The 24,131-nt window shown below is 35.4% G+C and overlaps 2 protein-coding genes across 2 annotated transcripts; both read left to right on the top strand.

Moving 5' to 3' along the window:
• The first annotated feature begins 275 nt into the window (after positions 1–275).
• slc6a19a.1 (solute carrier family 6 member 19a, tandem duplicate 1) lies at positions 276–9,679 on the top strand. The gene is made up of 12 exons (XM_051873586.1): positions 276–880; positions 2,976–3,116; positions 3,304–3,441; positions 4,309–4,490; positions 4,829–4,939; positions 5,023–5,135; positions 5,238–5,366; positions 7,628–7,784; positions 7,934–8,138; positions 8,220–8,379; positions 8,570–8,732; positions 8,990–9,679. Exons 1-12 carry the CDS (start codon positions 682–684, stop codon positions 9,191–9,193), a joined length of 1,902 nt encoding a protein of 633 aa, XP_051729546.1. The 5' UTR covers positions 276–681; the 3' UTR covers positions 9,194–9,679.
• Positions 9,680–16,056: 6,377 nt separating this feature from the next.
• slc6a18 (solute carrier family 6 member 18) lies at positions 16,057–23,545 on the top strand. The gene is made up of 12 exons (XM_051872032.1): positions 16,057–16,229; positions 17,766–17,906; positions 18,378–18,515; positions 19,577–19,758; positions 19,842–19,952; positions 20,030–20,142; positions 20,279–20,407; positions 20,501–20,657; positions 20,735–20,939; positions 21,009–21,168; positions 22,265–22,427; positions 22,581–23,545. The coding sequence occupies exons 1-12, from the start codon at positions 16,085–16,087 to the stop codon at positions 22,797–22,799; spliced, it is 1,863 nt and encodes a 620-aa protein (XP_051727992.1). The 5' UTR covers positions 16,057–16,084; the 3' UTR covers positions 22,800–23,545.
• The last annotated feature ends 586 nt before the right edge of the window (positions 23,546–24,131 follow it).

Here is a 24,131-nt window from a genome sequence, read left to right as displayed (position 1 = left end):
GCATGCATTAGTTAGAAATGTTCAAATATAATTCCTACATTAATGAATCTAACATTTCTAAACTAGAACATAAACACATGAATATGCTAGAAACACTATTTTCTGTAAATCGGGGTTATTACTGTTCACTAAAACCTAAAAAAAGTTTTTATTCTGTGAATATATATATATATACATATAAATGTATATATATTTATTAAGCTTATTTTATTTAATCTAAATTTTAATTTAGTAATAAGTACTAAAATAACAAACTAAAAAAAAACTATAGACTATATAAATAAATAATAAATAATTAAATAAATAAAAACAACAAAATGACTAAAACTTTGAAATTGAAAATGTAATAAAAACTTATTATATCAGAGACTAATATAACACAGCTGTGAATAAATTAAACCTATTTACACGACTCATTTTCAGATGGAGCAGACAACCTGAAACCATCCGGCCGTGAGTTAACATTACACATTAACCACCATTGAGAGAAGTTTAGCTTTCATCCAGCCTTTATCTTGCTGACAAAACACTTAAAACGTCCCGGAATAAGAGAGCGAGTATTAAAGGTCACTAATAGTGAGCCACCAGTCAGATCCTCTTTATCATCACACACAGAGAGACACTTATCTGAAGACTCTCAATCACTTCCCTGAAGACGCACCTTCCATTATCACTGCAGGAATGAAGCTGAAGCTTCCCAACCCGGGTCTGGATGAGCGGATCCCCTCTCATGCCGAGCTGGAGAAGCTGGAGGTGGAGGAGGCTGGAGAGCGGCCGCAGTGGGACAACAAAGCCCAGTACATGCTGACCTGTGTGGGCTTCTGTGTGGGGCTGGGCAACGTCTGGAGGTTCCCCTACCTCTGCCAGAGCCACGGAGGAGGTTGACCCTTCAAATTTATCATTTAGCCTGGTTCTTCTGACCTGTAAACATAGAACATTGTCTGGTATTGGTAAACCTACTGAAAAAATAGCCTGTTAACTGCCTCTTGGTGTGCTTTTTATTGCCTTTTTTCCCCTATCATATATAATTAGGTATCATTCAAAATGCTTCAAGACTTAAAATTCATCCTGAGAAAACTATTCTGAAATTGCATTACCATGAAAATGGTACTTTAAAACCTTTTAGCGGGCTTATTTTTTGTGACATTGGCTTCAAATTTGGTACATAACTTGGTTAGACATATGGCTTTGAATTACCAGCAATTTTACAGTCCAAATTATTTTGTAAAAATTTATTTTGGATTAAAAAAAAAAAAAAAAAAAGCCTTACAGTAAACAATTTGCTTTACAGCTCAATATTTGTGATATTGACTTCAAATTTGGCACACAACTTGGTTAAACATTTGGCTTTGATTTTCTAGCAATTTTGGAGTCCAAGTTATTTTGTAAAAATTTATTTTGGATTTAAAAAAAAAAAAGTTTAGTTCAGTACATTTGCCGTACAGAAAACAATTCACTTTACAGCTCAATTTTTGTTATCAGCTTCAAATTTGGTACACAACTTGATTAGACATATGGCTTTAATTTTCTAGCAATTTTAGAGTCCAAATTATTGGTAACACTATTTTACAGTGCCGTAGTTACACGTTACTACATGTACTTACTATAGTAATAACAGTAAATTATGCATAATTACAAGTAACTAACCCTAAACCAAATCCTAACCCTAACTGTAACTCTATAGTAAGTACATGTAGTTAATTAATAGTACTCAGTACTTAAGTAATTACAATGTAACTACGGCACTGTAAAATAAAGTGTAACCAAATTATTTTGTAAAACCTATATTTTGAATAAATAAAAATGTTTAATTCAGTACATTTGCTTTTCACTAAACTTAAACTTCTATAACTTTTTAAAACTTCCATTTTTTGATTTCAGCCTTCAATAATGATAATCTGCTGAGTGTCTTCTTGAAAGAGACCAGCTTTAGCTCTGTACTCTAAAGCATTCGTGAACTACACCCATTTAAGTTCAGATATGTGCTCAAAAAGGAGGTGAAGTTAACTGATTAAATCTGGAAAATCTACAAACATTTACAGAGACTCAAAAAGAGTGAAAAAGGGGAAAAACAAGAGAGAAATAAACTTCAGGGGCCACTTATATAAAAAGCCACTGTGTCTTAAGTCTAACCAACTAGCAATTAGTCAATGGATATGTTTTCAGTCTCAAATTAGACAAATGTAAAAAACATTCAGTCTTAAAGAAAATTCTTGCAAAACTAGTTTAAGCAGTTCATGCAACGGCCACATAAGAGTAATTAGTGTCAATGAGTAATAGGGTTAATGTATAGTGATTAAATATTCCTATAGTCAATCAATAACCTGAGAGGATCCACCGAAAATCACTTATTTCAGGAACAAACTAAAACCACCTACACAATTAATCTTAAAATCTTAAATTTTTGAGGGTTTATAACATTGTGAAAAAAAGTTTCAAAAAAGTAGTAAAGCTCAGTATTAAAAATAATATGTTCTTGTGTTCATTTTTATTTGTAATTTGTGAGATTAAATGTTGAAGATTTATTGTTTTTACTTGATTTTTTTGTTGTTGTTTTTGATAAATATTGAATCCAATTAGGATTAATTTGACCTGCACCATAAAGATTGCACCCAGAATGTGGTAAAGGCCCGTTCAAACCAAGAATGTAACGATATAACGATATAGTTTTAAAATTCCTTCTAAATTTAAATAGTCCACATCACGAACGATTTTTTCCAGCTGATGAACGTCAAAAAAAAAAAAAAAAAAAAAAAAAAAGACAGCCAACACAAATCCACCAGACTTTAACGAGCTCGAGCACTTCAGACGACAAAACTGCAGTGCGCACTTACAGAAAAAACAGAACAAAATATCGTACACTGGTGTGGACGCTAATATAGTTATTGTACTTGGTGTGAACGGGCCTTTGATATTTGTTTCTATTAATTGTCTGATTAGCAGGCTAGATTCATGTGACTCTTCCTTTGTTCCAGGAGCGTTTATGATCCCGTTCCTGATCCTTCTGGTTCTGGAGGGAATTCCGCTCCTGCACCTGGAGTTTGCCATCGGACAGAGACTGAGGAAGGGCAGCGTCGGCGTCTGGAGATCCATCAGCCCGTCTCTCACTGGAGTCGGTGAGTCAGAAACAGATAAGCAGTTCATCGCCTCATAATTGACTCCTGAATTATCTACGGGAGGAATTAAACTGCAAATGAGTTTAGACAAATCTTATATAACTCTTTGCAGAGAATACAGTGCTTCTTTTGTTTTCAAATGATCTGCTGCATCAAGTTGTATGGTATCTTTTGTGTGGTTCCTCAGGTATCGCCTCCATGCTGGCTTCCTTCATAGTGGGGATGTACTACAACACCATCATGGCCTGGGTCATGTGGTACTTCTTCAACTCGCTGCAAGATCCTCTGCCGTGGAGTCACTGTCCAGTTAATGCCAACAGAACAGGTACAAAGTGTACTAATTCTCAATACCAGTTTTGATTCCACAGCAAAAACTAAAACTAGGCAAACTAATGTAAGGTGTGAAGCCATGTTGGGCTGCTTTAGAGAAGAGGAAGAGTTGTTGTAGTAGAGTGTTGTTGTCATGCCGTCATTTTACGGTGGACTGTTTCACAAACGAGGGACAATTCAACGAACATGACGGCACATGCTAGTCGATGAGTTGAATCAACTCCACAGCAACTACACAGATTTATCCACTAACCATTCAGAAACGTCTAAAAGTTGTAACTTCTTCCTGAGTCTCTCCATCAGTGTCGACTCCGGTTTGAACAATGCAAGGCTGAACACTTTCGTCATTTTGGCTGCGTGAGATTCTCCAGCTTTGTTGTTGTTGAGCGACCAAAGCGTGAGCTGTTAAAGCTCCGCCCTCTTCTGGAAAGGGGGCGGGAGCAGCAGCTCATTTGCATTTAAAGGGACACATACAAAAACGGCGTGTTTTTGCTCACACCCAAATAGGGGCAAATTTAACAAGCTATTATTAAATGATATGTGGGGGATTTTGAGCTGAAACTTCACAGACACATTCTGGGGACACCAGAGACTTATATTACATCTTGTAAAAGGGGCTTTATAGGTCCCCTTTAAATCGATTCACACTTTATATAATCGCCATGATATATCGTCATAACACCCAGAGTGTTAAAATTACTACAACTAAAGATAACGCGAAATAGACCCTTGTATCTCCCAATAAGAACACCTCTGACATGGAGATGCTCTGAAGGGTGAACCTCGACCTGATCAAAAAAAATCTCCTCCATGGCTCGAGCTTTCCTAACATGAGCGCATGGCCACGTGTCTCCCCCTGCAGGCCTGGAGCCAGAATGTGCGCGCAGCTCTCCGGTGGATTATTTCTGGTACAGAGAGACTCTGAACAGCTCGACTGCGATCGAGGACTCCGGCGGGCTGCAGTGGTGGCTGGTGCTGTGTTTGTTCTGTGCTTGGACCGTGTTATACGTCTGCTGTATCAGAGGCATCGAAACAACAGGGAAGGTAATGACAAACTGACCTAAGAGACACTTAATATTCAGTAATATTATTGATTTAAATGCACTGACACTATCAACATGAGATCCAAACTTGAATACTGACACTATTGTCTTCTGTAGAGCTGCATTTGATTTAGTTTCATAATTGATGAACTGTACAGCATTGACACAGTTATTGAACTGTATTGAATCAACAAAAATTTGAAATTGATGAACATATTTTCCTGTATATTATTGTGAAGCTGCTTTGAAATGAGCTGTATGGTATGAAGCGCTATAGAAATAAAGTTGACTTGACATATATGGCAGTGAAATATCCTGTCTAAATTCTTCTTTCTCTAGGCTGTGTACGTAACATCTACGTTACCTTACCTGGTCCTCACCATCTTCCTGATAAGAGCTCTGACCCTTAAAGGTTCTGTAAGCGGAATTAAGTTCCTCTTCACTCCAGACGTACGTTCACCAGCTGAACCTCAGTGCATACATTAACTTACTAAACTCCAGGAGATCTGATGGATCTGCTTACCTTTTTCCAGGTGAATGAGTTGATGAATCCAACGACCTGGTTGGACGCAGGAGCTCAGGTGCTGTTCTCCTTCTCTCTGGCGTTTGGAGGCCTCATCTCCTTCTCCAGCTACAACTCTGTGCAGTAAGTGATCGAAAACACAAAGGAAAAGAGCTTTAGGAAAGAGCTCCTATACTGTAGCTTATGTTGTACATAATTTGAACAAAATGATTGTTATTCCATCAGCAATAACTGTGAGCAGGACGCGGTCACCATTTCCATCATCAACGGTCTCACCTCGGTTTACTCCGCAACCGTCATTTACTCCATCATCGGCTTCAGAGCCACGGAGAATTATGATGCATGTGTCAAGAGGTGCGTCCTTCACTAACCATATCACATGCACTCTCGTTTAAAAGTTTTGGGTCAGTAAGAGTTAAGAAATTAATACTTTTATTCAGCAAGGATGCATAAAACTGATCAGAACAAAGACATTTATAATGTTACAAAAGATTCTATTTCAAATAAATGCTGTTCTTTTGAACTTTTTTCTCTTCAAAGAATCCTGAGAAATAAAACGTATCACAGTTTCCACTAGGGGTGTAACAGTACATGTATTCATCCCCGATGTACATCACGGTTTCGTTGCATACAGTCAGACAATAAATACAGTCAGTCACAGGTGATTCACACTCCAATCCAGAAGGGGGCGCATGCGGTAATGCAACACTGTTTGCTAATCGCCACAACAACAAAAAAGCGCAGAAGATGAAGAACAGATGATCCATGCATAGATATATTTACATGTAATCTCTCAACCAGTGTTTCAACCGCAAAATAATATCTCACGTAGCATTACATTTACCTCAGGCAAGTCATTTAGTGTCCACAGCATGTTAGTTCACTAGAAAAATGAAGCATTTTACTAAATATATGCACTATATTAGCTTATACATTCATTATATTTACTTTACCTGTTAGTAATGTCTTAATTATTTAATATATGTTTTAAAAAATGTGTCATGAAAACAAGTTATGACAGCAACTGTGTAAATGATTATATTTCAAAAACGAATTGGATTAGAAAAATAACTGAAAAGCAATTTTATAATTAGATTTAGAAGTAATGCAAAACCTGCCTAGTGCAATTTACATGTCTTTTTTTAATTTGAGTGTTGATTATTATATCTAAAAATAAATAGCAAGTGAATCTAATAGTTTGGGTTCTGTTGTTAATTACAGCCTTTAATTTATAGTAATGTGCAAGAAAGGGCTCCCTGTATATAGTTTACAGCATAGATTTTTTTATCCTTAAAGGGTTAGTTCACCCAAAAATGAAAATAATGTAATTTATTACTCACCCTCATGTCATTCCACACCCGTAAGACCTTCATTCATCTTGAGAACACAAATTAAGATATTTTTGATTAAATCCGATGGCTCAACGAGGCCTGAATAGCCAGCAATGACATTTCCTCTCTCAAGATCCATAAAGGTACTAAAAACATATTTAAAAGTTCATGTGACTACAGTGGTTCTACCTTAATATTATAAAGCGACGAGAATATTTTTTGTGCGCCAAAAAAACAAAATATCTTTTTAACAATATCTAGTGATGGCCGATTTCAAAACACTGCTTCGGAGCGTTATGAATCTTTTGAGTCGAATCGGTGATTCGAATTGCGCATCAAACCGCCAAACTGCTGAAATCACGTGACTTTGGCGCTCCGAACCTCTGATTTGATTCGTAAAGCTCCGAAGCTTCATGAAGCAGTGTTTTGAAATCGGCCATCACTAGATATTGTTAAAAAGTCGTTATTTTTTTTTTTTTTTTGGTGCACAAAAAATATTCTCGTCGCTTTATAATATTAATATTGAACCACTGTACTCACATGAACTGATTTAAATATGTTTTTAGTACATTAATGGATCATGAGAGAGGAAATGTCATTGCTGGCTATGCAGGCCTCACTGAGCCATCGGATTTCAACAAAAATATCTTAATTTGTGTTCTGAAGATTAATGAAGGTCTTACGGGTGTGGAACGGCATGAGGGTGAGTAATAAATGACATTATTTTCATTTTTGGGTGAACTAAATGTTAATTATAATTGAATTTATTTAAAGAGAGAGACACAATTTCTTCAATAAACCACTGTTTAAGAAAAAAGAAGCAATTTTATGTTTAGTTTTCTCCCCCTGCTGTACCGAATCTGTACCGAAGCATAATGTTTCTGTACCATTACACCCCTAGTTTCCACAAAAATATGAAGCAGCACAACTGTTTTCAACATTGATAATAATCATAAATGTTTCTTGAGCAGCAAATCGGCATATCAGAATGATTTCTGAAGGATCATGTGACACTGAAGACTGGAGTAATGATGCTGAAAATTCAGCTTTGATCACAGGAATAAATTACACTTTACAATATATTCATATAGAAAACAGCTGATTTAAAATGTAATAATATTTCACATTTTTTACTGTATTTTTTGATCAAATAAATGCAGCCTTGGTTAGCAGGCTTAAAAAAACAAAAACAATCTTACCAACCCCAAACTTTTGAACCATAATGTAACCACACTGGATTATATCTGACCTTATGAGGGTTAAAGAACCGCACTTTCTTCACAGTAACATCCTGACGCTGCTGAACGCGTTTGAGCTGCCGGAGGGAAACATCACAGAGAGCAACTATGACAGTGCTCTGCAGCATCTCAACAGCACGTCACCAGCAGTCTTTCAGGAGCTCCAGCTCAAGACCTGCGACATGCAGACGCTCCTCAGCGAGGTACTAACACAACACAAATCACAGATGCATACTGATGTGTATTTCCATGTCGAACCTTTACTACGTGACTAAGATATTGTTCATTATCGAGACAAATTCGCCAAAATAACTCTTCAGATAGACGGCAAGCTTACTCATTTTTGTTGCAGGGCGTTGAGGGAACCGGTCTGGCCTTCATCGTGTTCACTGAGGCCATCACCAAGATGCCCATCGCTCCTCTGTGGTCAGTGCTGTTCTTCATCATGCTCTTCTGTCTGGGACTGTCCACCATGTTCGGGAACATCGAGGGTGTGGTGGTGCCGCTCCAGGACCTCAACATCCTCCCCAAAAAATGGCCTAAAGAACTGTTCACTGGTAAACACATCAACCATGAAGAGCTTTCAATGACAAACTGAACACTGCAGGTATATCATTTGACCGGCTTTTGTTTTTCAGGTCTTACGTGTGTAGTGTCCTTCGTGACAGCGCTCATATTCGTCCAGTCCTCCGGTAACTACTGGCTGGCTCTGTTTGACGGCTTCGCCGGCTCGATTCCTCTGCTGGTCATCGCCTTCTGCGAGATCATCGCTGTCGTTTACGTCTATGGGATTGACAGGTAAGAGTCAGCGTCAAAACTACATCCCTAAACTTACTTACCTATACATGTTTCAACAGTGCACATTATTTTTTTATAATCTTTTGACAGATGCACATAATAGCAGAAACTAGTTTGCTCCAACAGAAGTGTCAGATTTTTTCAACCATCGAGAAGAAAGATAACGCTGCTGTCCTTATTTTTCTTCCAGGTTTAACGAAGACATTAAGTTCATGGTGGGACACAAGCCCAACATCTTCTGGCAGGTGACGTGGCGGTTCCTCAGTCCCGTCATCCTCCTGGTCATTCTGATCTTCTACTTTGTCACGACAGTCAGCAAACAGCTGACCTACAACGTCTGGGACCCCGAATCGGTACGTCACGGTCTTTAGATGAATCAAACATATTTTTTCAGACTATTACTTCCAGCAAGTAAACTCCGAGTTTATAGCTTGCACTTCTGAAATTTGCGAGGAAAAAAGTCAGAATTTTTTATTTTCTAAAGCAGAAAGTTTGTTTGACTCTGAAATACATCACGTTACAGCAGTAAACGTTGACTTTAAAATCTAGAGAGCTGTTGTTCTACTAGTATGCAAAGACTAACCTCATCTCTCGCTCTGACTGAACACAGGATAATTTCCCAACGCTCAAAGAGGTGAACTACCCTAACTGGATCAGCGCCGTCATCTTCATACTAGCCGGGATTCCCTGTCTTTGCATCCCTGGAGTCGCCATCGTCCGAGCTTTGAGGAAATGCTGCTCAAAAGGAAAGAAAACAAAAGAAGAGAGCGTCATTTCTGAAAAAGGGCAAATAAGTGTGAAAACATTAGCGTAGTTTCCATATGGAACAGGTGACCAAATTAGCTTATTTTAATAGAAAAGATTTAGTAAAAGTGTCTTATGTAGCAGAGTACAGCGCACAACACACCAATTCTTATGTGGATAAAGACAGCATACAATATGCAAAAATTAACACAATGCAAACATACATTACATAGAAAATAGACTTACAAAACCACAAAAAGAAAGACTGCAGTATAAATATGTATAAAGTGTATACAGTGCAAAGTAATTGAAAATTACATTTAATAACAGACGTCAGCCATTGGGCTCTTATATTTGTATCCTACATGTATGTAATATACCCATGTATAATCATCAGTGATTGTTTTTCAATATTTTTCAATTTGTTTGCTTTTTTTTGTTTGTTTTTTTGTTTTTTAACGCCATGACAGCTTCTGTGGCTATTTTCATTGGCGAGAAAATCGATGGTAAAACTATCAATAAAGTTACAATCTATTTTTGATAAAATAAAAACAAATATAGTTTGAGTTTTTGCCATATGTGTACACGATTGTGAATGTGCGAGATTCATTAGCCGCTACAGGTATAACAAAGTGCAGTAAACCGTAAAACTATTTGCGCTACAAACCAGTGTGTTTATGATTAAGATAATAAATTAAAATAATATGATTTAAAGAAAGCCAGTTTGCTGCAATATCAAGGAGCATAACAGACTGTTTTTGTTCAGCTTCAATAACTGGAAGCCTGGTGTTGCACATTTAAGTTACAAATGGCCACGCGTAGCTATTACATTAAAATGAAAACCTATCCCGCCACATAAAAAAACAACCACACTTTGGTAAATCATAATTATGACATACTAGTCATAATTATAAGACGAAAAACTAGAAATTATGACACACTAAGTCATAATTATGACACAAAAAATAGAAATTATGACATAGCTAATAAGCCGAAACTAGATAAAACATTTTTTGTCAAGACAAACTTTGATGTTGGCTTGAGAAAGCCTGACCAGAAAGTTCAAAGAAGCTTTAAAACCTTAAAATTTGAAGGTTTTCAGCTTAACACATTGTTAGTATGTTTCTAGCATGAATTAACAAATTGTTAGCCTGTTTTACCATGTTGCTAACATGAATTAGCCATTGCTAATATGTTTTAACATACTGCTGGCATGTTTCTAGCATCAATTAGCACATACTATGTTTTAACATTTTCCTATCATGAATCAACACATTGCTAACATGTTTTAACATGTTGTTAGCATGAATTAACACATTGCTAACATGATGCTAGCATGAATGAACAAATTTGCTAACATGTTTCTAACATGAATTAACACATTACTAACATGTTTTAGCATGTTTCCAGCATGAATTAACACATTGTTAGCCTGTTTTATTCATGTTGCTAACATGTCTTAACATGTTGCTAGCATAAATTAACAAATTGCTAGTGTTTCTAACATGAATTAACACATTGCTAACATGTTTTAGCATGTTTCCAGCATGAATTAACACTTAGCATGTTGTTAGCATGAATTAACAAATTGCTAGCATGTTTCTTACATGAATTAACACATTACTAACATGTTTTAGCATGTTTCTTACATGAATTAACACATTACTAACATGTTTTAGCATGTTTCTTACATGAATTAACACATTACTAACATGTTTTAGCATGTTTCCAGCATGAATTAACACATTGTTAGCCTGTTTTATTCGTGTTGCTAACATGTTTTAACATACTGCTAACATGAATTAACACATTTCTAACATGTTTTAACATGTTGCTAGCATAAATTAACACATTTCTAGTGTTTCTAACATGAATTAACACATTGCTAACATGTTTTAGCATGTTGTTAACATGAATTAACAAATTTGCTAGCATGTTTCTTACATGAATTAACACATTGCTAACATGTTTTAGCATGTTTCCAGCATGAATTAACACTTAGCATGTTGTTAGCATGAATTAACAAATTGCTAGTGTTTCTAACATAAATTAACAAATTTGCTAGCATGTTTCTTACATGAATTAACACATTACTAACATGTTTTAGCATGTTTCCAGCATGAATTAACACATTGTTAGCCTGTTTTATTCGTGTTGCTAACATGTTTTAACATACTGCTAACATGAATTAACACATTTCTAACATGTTTTAACATGTTGCTAGCATAAATTAACACATTTCTAGTGTTTCTAACATGAATTAACACATTGCTAACATGTTTTAGCATGTTGTTAACATGAATTAACAAATTACTAGTGTTTCTAACATAAATTAACAATTTGCTAGCATGTTTCTTACATGAATTAACACATTGCTAACATGTTGCTAGCATGAATTAACAAATTTGCTAACATGTTTCTAACATGAATTAACACATTACTAACATGTTTTAGCATGTTTCCAGCATGAATGAACACATTGTTAGCCTGTTTTATTCATGTTGCTAACACGTTTTAACATATTGCTAACATGAATTAACACATTTATAACATGTTTTAACATGTTGCTAGCATAAATTAACAAATTGCTAGTGTTTCTAACATGAATTAACACATTGCTAACATGTTTAACATGTTTCCAGCATGAATTAACACATTGCTAACATGTTTTAACATGTTTCTAACATGAATTAACAAATTGCAAGCATGTTTACAACATGAATTAACACATTATTAGCCTGTTTTATTCATGCTGCTAACATGTTTTAACATACTGCTAACATGTTTCTAGCATCAATTAACACAGACCATGTTTTAACATGTTGCTAACATGAATTAACATATTGCTAGCATGTTTTAGTATGTTGTCCTAGGCTAGTTGCTAAGCTTTGCTAGTGATAGACAGCTTAAATACTCAGTTATTGTGTAAATGTTTTGACCCCCTCAATGAAAGTCTATGGGAATTTGGGATTGTTCGGAAGTCCGATACGCGGGTTTCCAAGGTCGGATCAGTTAGAAAAGACATAGCAATGTGAGTCAGAACAGTCTGAAGGTCTGAGCCGAGTTTGGTGGTTGTAGCTTGAACGTTTTAGGATGAATTAGTCAGAAATTTTACTCTCAGAATTTAAAATAGCATTTCAGTATGCTGCTTTCTCAAGCCAACATTATTATTACTTAAAAAGTCATAATCATGCCATTAAAAATGTAGTCAATTTTTACTTTTAATCTCATAATTAGGCTATGACTTAGTGTGTCATAACTTTGTCTTCCATACGTTAAAAATAAGGTGGATAGAAAGCAGATAAAGCTACTGTGCAGTAGCAGATTTCTATAACATTGTGTGTGTTATCTGTATCATTCCCACAGCGCTGGTTTCAAAGGTGCTGTAGTACTTTAAGAACAGTTTGTGCTAAAGATTTTATAGCTCTTATCTTTCATTGTTAAATTAATGACTATCAGATTTATCTGACATGTTGTGTTCGCTTTGTTTCTTATATAGACTTTATGTTTATTGGTCCGTGTCCCTGTGTTCAGCTTACAGCATAATCACTTTATAGTCCAGAAGAACTACAATTAATGCATCTTATTTCACACACACACACACACACACACACACACACACACAGCACAATACAATCCATTATAGCCTTATTGATTATAATAATGTATAAACTGTACAGTAAATTGCTTACTCTACAAACACTAGTTGAATTAATTTGCTTATTTATCACTCTCACACACACACACACACACACACACACACACACACACACTCCAAAGACAGAGGTCTTTTTAAGGCCATTGCTGTATCTTGGACGTCTTAGTAAAATGTGAAGGAAAACATGGCAGTGACTCACAGCCTCCAGCTGGTGGCGCTATCAGCACAACACTGAACCTGACGGCGACTGTCCTGAAATCTGTCAGAGGCGTACAGCTAATCTTTTTTTTCTCCACATAACTGTTCCAATTTATATATATATTTTTAAATGTTTATAATAGAAAACTAGAACAAACAAACAAAAAAACAAAACAAAGGAGAAAAATAACACTGCAGCTGAATTTCAGTCCAGGCATCATTTAAGGTCTCTAATATCTTATTCTTGTACTCAAGAATCTTCTACACCTTTTAAAGTTACTGGATGAACGGGACGTTTTTCCCGCAGTGGATCAAAGTTCCAGTAAAAACACCAGAATTATACAGTAACTCCATCTGTCCTGCAGAGGGGAAACAACACCGATAAAATATGAACATAAATATCTCATACGATGTCCAGATACATTCAGACTGATTCTGGATCAACTCAAATTTAACAGAATATTAATATTATTCAGAATAATAAATCCATTGATTAGCAGTTTGATCTCATAATGGTTAATCGTGCTCAGTTTCAGTTTCTCATCACTTTGATCACAGAGTCACAAATGTTCCCGGTTAAATATGGAAGTTTATGGACCAATAGTTAATTTATGCTTATGTATAATGTTCGGGGTCAGTCAATTTTTTTTTGGAGAGAAATAATACTTTTATTCAAGTCACAGTAAAGACATTTATAATGTTACAAAAGATTCTATTTCAATTGGCACGTGCAGATTACAAATCATCAGTACTCGTCTTGCTGCTTTTGACACAGTTAACCACCAGATCCTCCTGTCAACCCTCATGATAAAGGGAATCTCAGAAACCAAACTCCAGTGGTTCAAGTCTTACCTCTCAGTAGGTCCTTCAGGGTGTCTTGGAGGGGTGAGGTTTATAAGTCACAACATCTCTCTACTGGGGTGCCTCAGGGCTCAGTGCTGGGACCGCTTCTCTTCTCCATCTACATGTCAACACTGGGATCTGTCATTCAGAAACATGGATTTTCTTATCACTGCTATACTGATGACACTCAACTCTACCTCTCATTCCAGCCAGATGTTCTGACGGTTGCTGCACCGCATCCTTCTGGCTGGATGAAGGACCATCACCTTCAACTAAACCTCGCAAAGACAGAACTGCTTGTGGTCTCTGCCAACCCAAGGCTTCATCATAACCTGCAGATTTGTCTTATAGTACATTAGGAAGATAAGACACTTCCTATTGGAGCATTCCACACAAATTCTTGTCCAAGCTCTTGTTCTATCCACACTGGACTATTGTAAAGGCCCGTTCACACCAAGAATGATAACTATATTTGCGTCCACACCAACGAACGATAACGGTCTGTTTATTCTAAACTCACGCGCTGCGGTTTTAAAGTGTGTACAACATGTTTTTGCTGTTCTTGTTGCACTTACACATTTTTAACCAGCAGATGTCCTCAGCATGCCATGTTTCGAGTGAATAGCTAGTGTAATCGATCTAATCTAGCAGTGAATTTAGCTGACGAAGTCAATATAGTGGACGCGCTGCGTCCGAAATCGAATACTTTTCTACTATATAGTACAGTATGTGAACAGAGTAGTATGTCCGAATTCATAGTATGCAAAAAACAGTAGGCGAAAAGTACCCGGATGACTTACTACTTCCGGCGAGATTCTGAAGTGCGCATACGATGGACGCTTTACTATCCTATGATTTGTGAATGGAGTTGAAGGGATGTAACTGATGCTGGTAGGTCATGTGACACTAACAACATGGCGGATGTAGTATGTCTGAATTCATTCATACTCCACGCATTCATACTGTATAAAACATACTTTTTCAACGGTCGAGAAGTAAATTTAATTTCAAATGTAGTACCTACTCAACAGGTCGCGATTTCGGACACAGCTCTAGTCTTTTTCACTGCAACTTCAAAGGAAGCAAGACAATGTTGTCGAAACTAGCGCTGGATACCTGAGGTCATTTTATGTTACACTGTTTGCTAGAAGATCCTGAAGTCCTAATCCTGAAGAATAAAATTCATACATCAGTTATATCAGAAATATCAGTTTCCACAGGAATATGAACTGTTTTCAACATTGATAATAATCATAAATATTTCCTGAGCAGCAAATCGTCATATTAGAATGATTTCTGAAGGATCATGTGACACTGAAGACTGGAGTAATGATGCTGAAAATTCAGCTTTGATCACTGGATATAAATTACACTTTACTATATATTCACATAGAAAACAGCTGTTTTACATTATAATAATATTTCACTATTTTTACTGTATTTTTAAAGAAATAAATGCAGCCTTGGTGAGCAAAAGAGACTTCTTTCAAAAAATATAATAAAATCTTACCAATCCCAAACTTTTGAACTGAAGTGTGTATATAGATTCTAGTCTTCTTTACTCAAGCTGATAGTAGAGATTATAATTTACGAGCAGATAAATATTATTGAACTAAAAACAGACTGTTACCAGTGACCCATTGGACAACACAACACATCAGAGTCTGAAATCGATGATATCATGAGCAGCTGATCACCTAGCAACCAGCCAGAGCACCCTAGTTACCAGCTGAGATCACACTGATGTGTTATTCTTCTCTGACTTCATATGTTCACTATGATTGACCTCCTCGGTCTGCTCAAACACACTGATGATGAATCAAACTGAAGAACTCATTAAACTCTGCAGTAACTGAATTTATCAGTAACACTTTATTTCACAGCGTCCCTGTTGCACGTGTTCTCACTACACTAAAAACAGACTTTTATGCATAATTACAAGCAACGTGTACATGTAGTTAATTAACACACTGCGACAGGAACTCATTAAATAAAGTGCTTTTTTCTGTGCTTCTCGATTGCAAGAAAGGACTTTGTGTTGAGTCGAATGAAATAAAAACATAATGAGCACTATAAAGAAATTACAGCAGTGACTCACACGTAACCTTTGCATCTGCAGCGGTTTGTTTTCACGGTTAAAACATGGATTTGAGCAGCATTCCTGGCTCCAGCGGTTACACATTAAACTCTGACACTGCATCTGAAATCAAACGCCTCACACAACACACCCATCAGATCACCACACACACACAGACCATCAGGATGGACACAGCCAGCAAAGCCTCCAGCACTCAGGAACGGCCCAAATGGGACAATAAGGTCCAGTATCTGCTGACATGCATCGGATTCGCTGTGGGACTCGGGAACGTTTGGAGATTCCCGTATCTGTGCCAGATTTATGGAGGAGGTGAATTTATTTCAGCTTTTGTGCTGCAGTTTTTCATTACAGTGAGAATAAAACTGAAGATGATGTGGATTTGAGCGGTTTAGATGGATGTTAGTACATAAAAATGATGTTCTTCCTCTGTATTTCTGTCTTGTTTTCCAGTACAAATTTCTAATCATTCTTAAATCAAGATACATTTACTGGAAAACAAGACTTTTGATTAAATTTTGCAATTTCAGTGTCAAAAAATTTTTAAAAGTTGGACATCACTTTACAATAAGGGCTAATTAGTTAACATTAATGCAACTAACAACAAAAAATATATGTGATCCTGGACCACAAAACCAGTCATAAGTTGCAGGGGTATATTGGTAGCAATAGCCAACAATACATTGTATGAGTCAAAATCATTGATTTTTCTTTTATTATTATGATATTAAGTAAAGATCATGTGCCATGAAGATATTTTGTAAATTTCCTACTGTAAATATATCAAAGATTTATTTTTGTGAGTGGATATGCATTGCTAAGGACTTCATTTGGACAACTTTAAATGCATTTTCTCAATATTTTGATTTTTTTGCGCCCTCAGATTCCAGACTTTCAAATAGTTAGTTGTATCTCTGCCAAATATTGTCCTATCCTAACAAACCATGCATCAATGGAAAGCTTATTTATTCAGATTTCAGATGATGTATAAATGTCAATTTCAAAAAATGTCCCCTTATGACTGGTTTTGTGGTCCAGGGTCACATATTTATTTACAGAATGCATTTCTTTAATGTTCTTTAATAGAAATACAGTTGTTCATTGTTATTAACTAATGCTAAAAGATTCTTTTGATGTTAAAAATGTATTCGTAAAAGCTGAAATCACATTAATAAATGCTGTATTGTTCATTGTTAGGTCTGCTAACTAATGCAGTTAACTAATGAAACTGTTCTGTTATCAAAAATCATTTTAAAATAAGTGAAAAAGTTGATGAAAGCAATTATCTTTCCTTCCTGAAAATTAAAGTTAATAAATAATAAATCATGTTATGTAATAATCGAATTAATCACAGCAAGCGCTCTTATGTCAGTCTAACTTCATCTACAGCTACTTTTCTTTTAAATATAAACATGACGACAAAACACTGTTCCAGATTCACTCTTAAAAATAAAGGTTCTTGATGGTTCCATGAAGAATCTTTAACATCCATGGAATCTTTCCAAAGTTCTTTATAGTGAAAAAAGGTCCTTTAAATGATTAAAATGTTAGAAAGTAACAGTAAGAACTGATTACTGAAAGGTTCTTTGAGGAACCAAAAATGCTTCTTCTATGGCTTCACTGTGAAATATGTTTTAGAACCTTTATTTTTAAGGTTTTATCCAACTTAGGGCAATACTGGTACTGAACAATGCCAGGTTTATCTGACAACTAGATTAGGAGGAGAAATGCAGAGAAGAAAAATCAATATTTCTTTGCCTAAGTAACAAGTCGATCTCAGTATTTTAATACCCACATTTGGAGGTTGTGACCTGAGTGTGTGTGTGTGTGTGTGTGTGTGTGTGTCAGGTGCGTTCCTGATCCCGTACCTTATCGCGCTGGTCTTTGAGGGTTTGCCGCTGCTGTATCTGGAGCTGGCGATCGGTCAGAGTCTGAGGAAGGGCAGCATCGGCGTCTGGCACTCCATCTCTCCTCTGCTGGGTGGAGTGGGTGAGTGACCGCTGGAGTCACACGTTCCGCCATTCAAGAAGAGTTTATCTCAAACCCTGACAGACAGAAAGAGATTAAATCATATCCGTGCTCTTGATTTTTCTCTGAATAGACAAACGCTGGTGTTGAATATTACACAGATGTGCTGTGATGTTCACTACTGGTCAACAGTTCAGAATAATGAAGATTTCTAATGAAAATTCAGCTTTGATCACAGGAATAAATTACATTTTACAATATATTCCCATAGAAAACAGTTATTTTAAATTGTTATTTTTACTGTATTTTTGATCAAATAAATGCAGCTTTCTTTACAAAAAAATCAATTATTCCAAACTTTTGACTGATCTAACAGTCTGTGATTTTCCATGAGAAAATGTTTGATGCGTGTTACTGTATATCAACCACTTTATGAGTTCATAAAAGTGTTACACAGTTATTACAGTATAAACAGCAGCGATGTGTTGGCAGGTGTGGCGTCTATGATCCTCTCCTTCCTGGTGGGCTTGTTTTATAACATGATTCTGGCCTGGGTTCTGTGGTACTTCTTCCACTCGTTCCAGGAGCCGCTGCCCTGGAGTCGATGTCCCATCAACGACAACAACACGGGTACAGAGACAAAAGACAAAAACAGATTATCGTCACTAAACGCTCAATACTGTAATAATAAAAACTAAATGAAGAAGTATGATGTTCAGGAAGTAATGAAATATGCCCTGTCTGGATAAATACGATTTCTAAATCAGAATAAAAATGAAATAGAAGTCAAATAAATACAGAACAATTCTCACAAAGACTGTCAAGAATATATTTTTCACACCTCAATTGAGAAAACAAATAAATAAAAATGTAAAAAGTAAATAATATAAATAATTAAAAAAATAAATATAAATAAACAAAATTAGTAAATAAATGCATTAAAAATAAAAATAAAATACATAAATATAAAATATAAATATTCTTTAAAAATAAATGTAAATAAAAAAGCAATTATAAATACATCGAAAATAAATAAATACAATAAAAAGTAAATATATGTTAAAATAAATCAATATAAACAAAAATATAAACATTAAAAATAAACAAAAATATAAATAAACATTAAAAAATAAAAGTATAAATACATTGAAAATAAATAAATAAAAACTCAATAAAAACACTTTAAAATAAATAAAAATATTCATTAAAAATAAACTACAAATACAAATAACTGAAAATACATGAATAAAAAGTAAATAAATATACATTAAAAATAAATAAAAATAAAATTATAAATACACTGACAATACATCAAGTAAATATAAATAAAAAGTAAATATATATACACATTAAAAATATATAAAAATAAAATAAATCAATAATTATAAATACATTGAAAATAAATAACACAAAAATAAATAAATATACATTAAAATAAATCAATATAAAATAAGCAAAATATGAGTAAATAAAATAAAAGATAAAATAAATAAAAATAAAAGTATAAATACATTGAAAATAAATAATAATAAATAATAATAAATAAATAAATAGATATACATTAAAATAAATAAAAATACATTGAAAACACATAAGTACATAAAAATACATTGAAAAATAAACATATTATATAACAGTATGTAGTCACATCAGTGTGTGCAGTGCTGTAATATGCGGGCTGATGTCCTCAGGTTATGTAGAGGAGTGTGTGCTCAGCACACCGGTCAACTACTACTGGTACAGACAGACGCTGAACATCTCTCCAGACATCGAGCAGAGCGGCTCGCTGCAGTGGTGGCTCGTCCTGTGCCTGGCCTCGGCCTGGAGCATCGTCTACATCTGCTTCATAAGGGGCATCGAGACCATCGGGAAGGTGACAACACACGCTCTCTGAGCTTTATCATGTTCGTCTGTGGTTAGTGGATCATGTTGATGGTCAATGTGGTGATTGTGCAGGCCGTGTACGTGACCGCCACCTTCCCGTACCTGGTGCTGACCATCTTCCTAGTGAGGGCTCTCACGTTACCAGGGGCCACTGACGGTCTGCGGTACCTCTTTACACCAGACGTGAGTCTCACAGCACAGATTTGCCGTATATAAACACCAGCGGAAGTTTCAGGTATCATGTGACCTTCTCTCTGCAGTGGACGCTGCTGACCGACCCTCAGGTGTGGCTGGACGCGGCCACTCAGATCTTCTTCTCTCTGTCTCTGGCCTTCGGAGGACTCATCGCCTTCTCCAGCTACAACCCCAAAACGTACGAGTGTCAAATCAGTGTTTTATCAGTTCTTAATTGAATATATTTCATTCAAATCAGGTGTAAGTTCTCATGAATAATTAGAAGCATCATTATAATACATTATTAGACTTAGACACACATGTGCTTCCAACAGGAATAACTGTGAGCGAGACGCTGTGTTGGTTGGATGCATTAACAGCGCCACGTCTCTCTACGCTTCCATTCCCATATTCGCCATCTTGGGCTTCAAGGCCACGAGCAACTTCAACAGCTGCGTCAACGGGTGACACAAACTCACTGCAGTTACAACAATGTGCCGTTGAGCGTATTTAAACTCCTCTGAGGTTTGACTGACAGGGTTTGCGTTTGTTTGCAGTAACATCCTGGATCTGACCAACGCCTTCGACATCGGGGAAAAAAACATCACAAGTGAGAACTACGAGAACTGGCTGACCTATCTGAACACGAGCGATCCTGATAAAGTCTCCAGCCTGAACCTGAAGCACTGCGACCTCCAGAACTTTCTGGACCAGGTAAACCAAGACCAAGGCTTTTCTACTGAATGTAAAGTGTGTGAGGGCTGACGCACTGGCGACTCTCTCTTACCCAGAGTGCTTCAGGAACGGGTCTGGCGTTCATCGTGTTCACGGAGGCGGTTATCGAGATGCCGGGTTCTCAGGTGTGGGCCGTGCTCTTCTTCATCATGCTGTTCAGTCTGGGTCTGTCCTCCATGTTTGGGAATCTGGAGGGCGTCCTGACGCCGCTGCTCGACCTGCACATGGTGCCCAAGTGGATGCCCAAAGAACTCTTCACAGGTACTGAATCCTGAAACACAGGCCGTATGCAAATGAGGGAGGGCGTATGTTAATGATATGTTAATGCAGGTCTGATCTGTGTGGTGAGCTTCCTGGTGGCGTTGATCTTCACGCTGGGATCTGGGAACTACTGGCTGGAGATCTTCAACAGTTACGTGGGCTCCGTCCCGCTCCTCGTCATCGCCTTCTTTGAGATCATCGGAGTCGTTTGCTTCTATGGAATGAAACGGTAGGAAAATTCATTTATTTATTTTAAAGCCAGCAATGCAATCAGTAAAAGACATTAAAAGGAGGTCAAAGCAAAAGCTTGGTGGTCTTAAAAATACATTTAAAAAAAAAAAAAATTGGTTAGAGCAGGATTTGTTAAAACTAGTGTTTGAGAGTGGATGAACACAGTTAATAATAACATCATAAAAATGTAAAATATAAATATATCATTTAAAAAAAACAAGTCAAAATAAAACATTAAACCTTAAATGAAATCATAAAAATGCAAACTTAAAATAATTACATTTAAAATCAAAAATGTAAAATTAAAATAAATCACTCAAATAAAAACAAAACATTTGAATCATAAGAATGCAAAATTAAATTTTAAAACACTTTCTAAAATAAAATTAATTAAAATTAATAATTTTTTAAATAAAACAAAAATTAAATTAAATCATAAAAATGCAAACTTAAAATAATCGTAAAACACCAAAAAACGTACTAAAATTTAAAATAAATTTCAAATAAGAACAAAAAATGTATTAATGCAAAAATTAACTACAAAAAAAATTTGCTAAAAATAAAAAAAAATGTACAATTAAAATCAATTAAAACAACAAGAATAACAAAAACGAATTAAATGATAAAAATTTAAAATAATAATAATAATAATAATAAAAATCCTAAATTAAAATGTTTTAAAAACACACTAAAATAAAATCATAAATGTAAAATATAAATCATAAACAATCAAAATAAAACACTTACTAAAAGTAAAAAAATACAAATATTATAAAATAAAACAAAATTAAAACCTTTCTACATATTTAATCATATAAATAATTTAAAAATAAAAACAAAGTAAAACTTTTAAAATAAAAAAAAATAAAATCAAAATAAAACACTTACTAGAAAAGATAAAATATTTTATTTGTTTAGCTTTATGTCATTAACCGACATCAGAGAACCGTGAACAATTATTGAAATATGAACTTATTGAAATAAATGACTGAAATATGAACTAATATTGGGGCTCAAGGATTTCGGCTGTGAACCCTGTGCTTGAGTCTCAGTATCAGATGTTTGAGACTGACCGACGGCTGTCTGTGTTTCAGGTTCAGCGATGACATCGAGTACATGACGGGACGGAGGCCGAACCTGTACTGGCGCGTGTGCTGGATGGGCATCAGTCCCCTCATGCTGCTGGTGGTTCTGGTGGCGTACGTCGTCGTCCAGGTCCAGAAACACCCCACGTATCCCACCTGGAACCCCAATTATGTGAGTGAGAATTTTAAAATAAAAACAAAAATAAAACAAATTAAATTAAATCATAAAAATGCCAAATTAAAACAAATAATTTTAAAACACAAAAACTCACTTACTAAAATGAAAATCCAAGCTCATGTTTCTCCGACGTCTGTCACCCTGCAGGAAAACTTCCCGGAGCCGGAGGTGAAGCCGTATTCGGACTGGGTGTTTGCGATCTGTGTGCTGCTGAGCTCCGTTCCTGTGCTCTCCATCCCCATCGTGGCCGTGTACAGACTCATCCGACGGCAAACGCGCTCGCAGTCCGGCAGCAGTTACCCCAATCCCTACAGCAACCAGGGCTTCACACCCGACGCTCAGACCGAGACCTTCAAAGCGATCTAGAAGAGACGGCACTATACGGACGCGTCCCATCATTCCCTGCCGGATGCAGGAGACTGTTTTCTGAAACAAACCCTTCAAACTCCATCTCGGGATTTTAAGCACGTTTTTACTTTTAAACCAAAGTGTGCCTGAGGAAGAAACCGTTTTTAGTAATTCTCTGAAATTTGTCAGACTTCACTGCATCTGTAAATTATTTAAATTACTTATATATTAGTGACAAAAGTTTGTCCTTAAACTATGCGAAAAAAACTAAGCAAAACATCAATGACTCTTATTCTGGAAAATTATACTGAGAATATAAAACGCAAGATGTACTCGACAAATTTCCAAGGTGTAAATATCATGTTTACAAAACTCAAAATAGTGATTTTATTTTAGTGATTTTTTTTTTTATTTTTTTATTTAATTGTTGTTGTTTTTTTAAGATAAAAAATATTAAGTGCGATGTGTACATATACAGTGCTCGGTAGATTACTTACAAATTGTAGTCAGTTACTGATTCCAAATTACATGACAAAAATTGCAGTTAGTAACGTAATCCATTACACTACACATTTAAGGTCATATAATCGGATTACTTTTAGATTACTTTTAGATTACTTTTGACCGAGCTGGTTTATCACATTGATTTGAATAAGATAATCTTGTACCATATTGATGGAAAAATACAAAGAGAAAGAAAATATATTCCAATATTTGTCATTAACAACATTAAAGTGCATTAAATATTACATTACATTTCCCACTACAGGGGTTTCTGAGTTTATAATACATCATAAACATCTTAAATTAAAATAAATAATTTATAAAATAAAAACAATCAAAATAAAACACACAAAAAAAAATTAAAACATCTCATGTGACCATCAACCAACATCAGAGAATATGAACTTAAATTTATTATCTATTATTATTGACTCAATTTTATTATTGACCTAACTTATTAAAAGTTAAATTCTAAGGAGGAACTTCAAGTAAATATATCACGTCAAAGAGGTTCAGATGACAAAAACAGTTCCCCTGCATTGCAAATATGATATAAATGATGTGAATTTATACATTTTAATGTGTTTGAAAGACAAAAGCCTTCCAAAGAGAGTAATGAAAGGTTAAATAACTCACTGAATGATAATTCAAATAATATACGTAATCAATAAAAAAAAGTAACTTATCTGATTACGAGTATTTTAAAACATAATACAATCTTATTACAATTACTTAATTTTTAGAATCTGATTATCCAGATTACATGTAATCAGTTACTACCCAGAACTGTGTTGTGTGTGTGTGTGTGTGTGTATATATATATATATATATATAACATTTTTTTAA

Source organism: Ctenopharyngodon idella, chromosome 19 (assembly GCF_019924925.1).
Source record: "Ctenopharyngodon idella isolate HZGC_01 chromosome 19, HZGC01, whole genome shotgun sequence".
Classification (NCBI taxonomy): domain Eukaryota; kingdom Metazoa; phylum Chordata; class Actinopteri; order Cypriniformes; family Xenocyprididae; genus Ctenopharyngodon; species Ctenopharyngodon idella.
The sequence above is the reverse complement of the archived record's forward strand: the minus strand, read 5'-3'. Positions and strand labels throughout refer to the sequence as shown.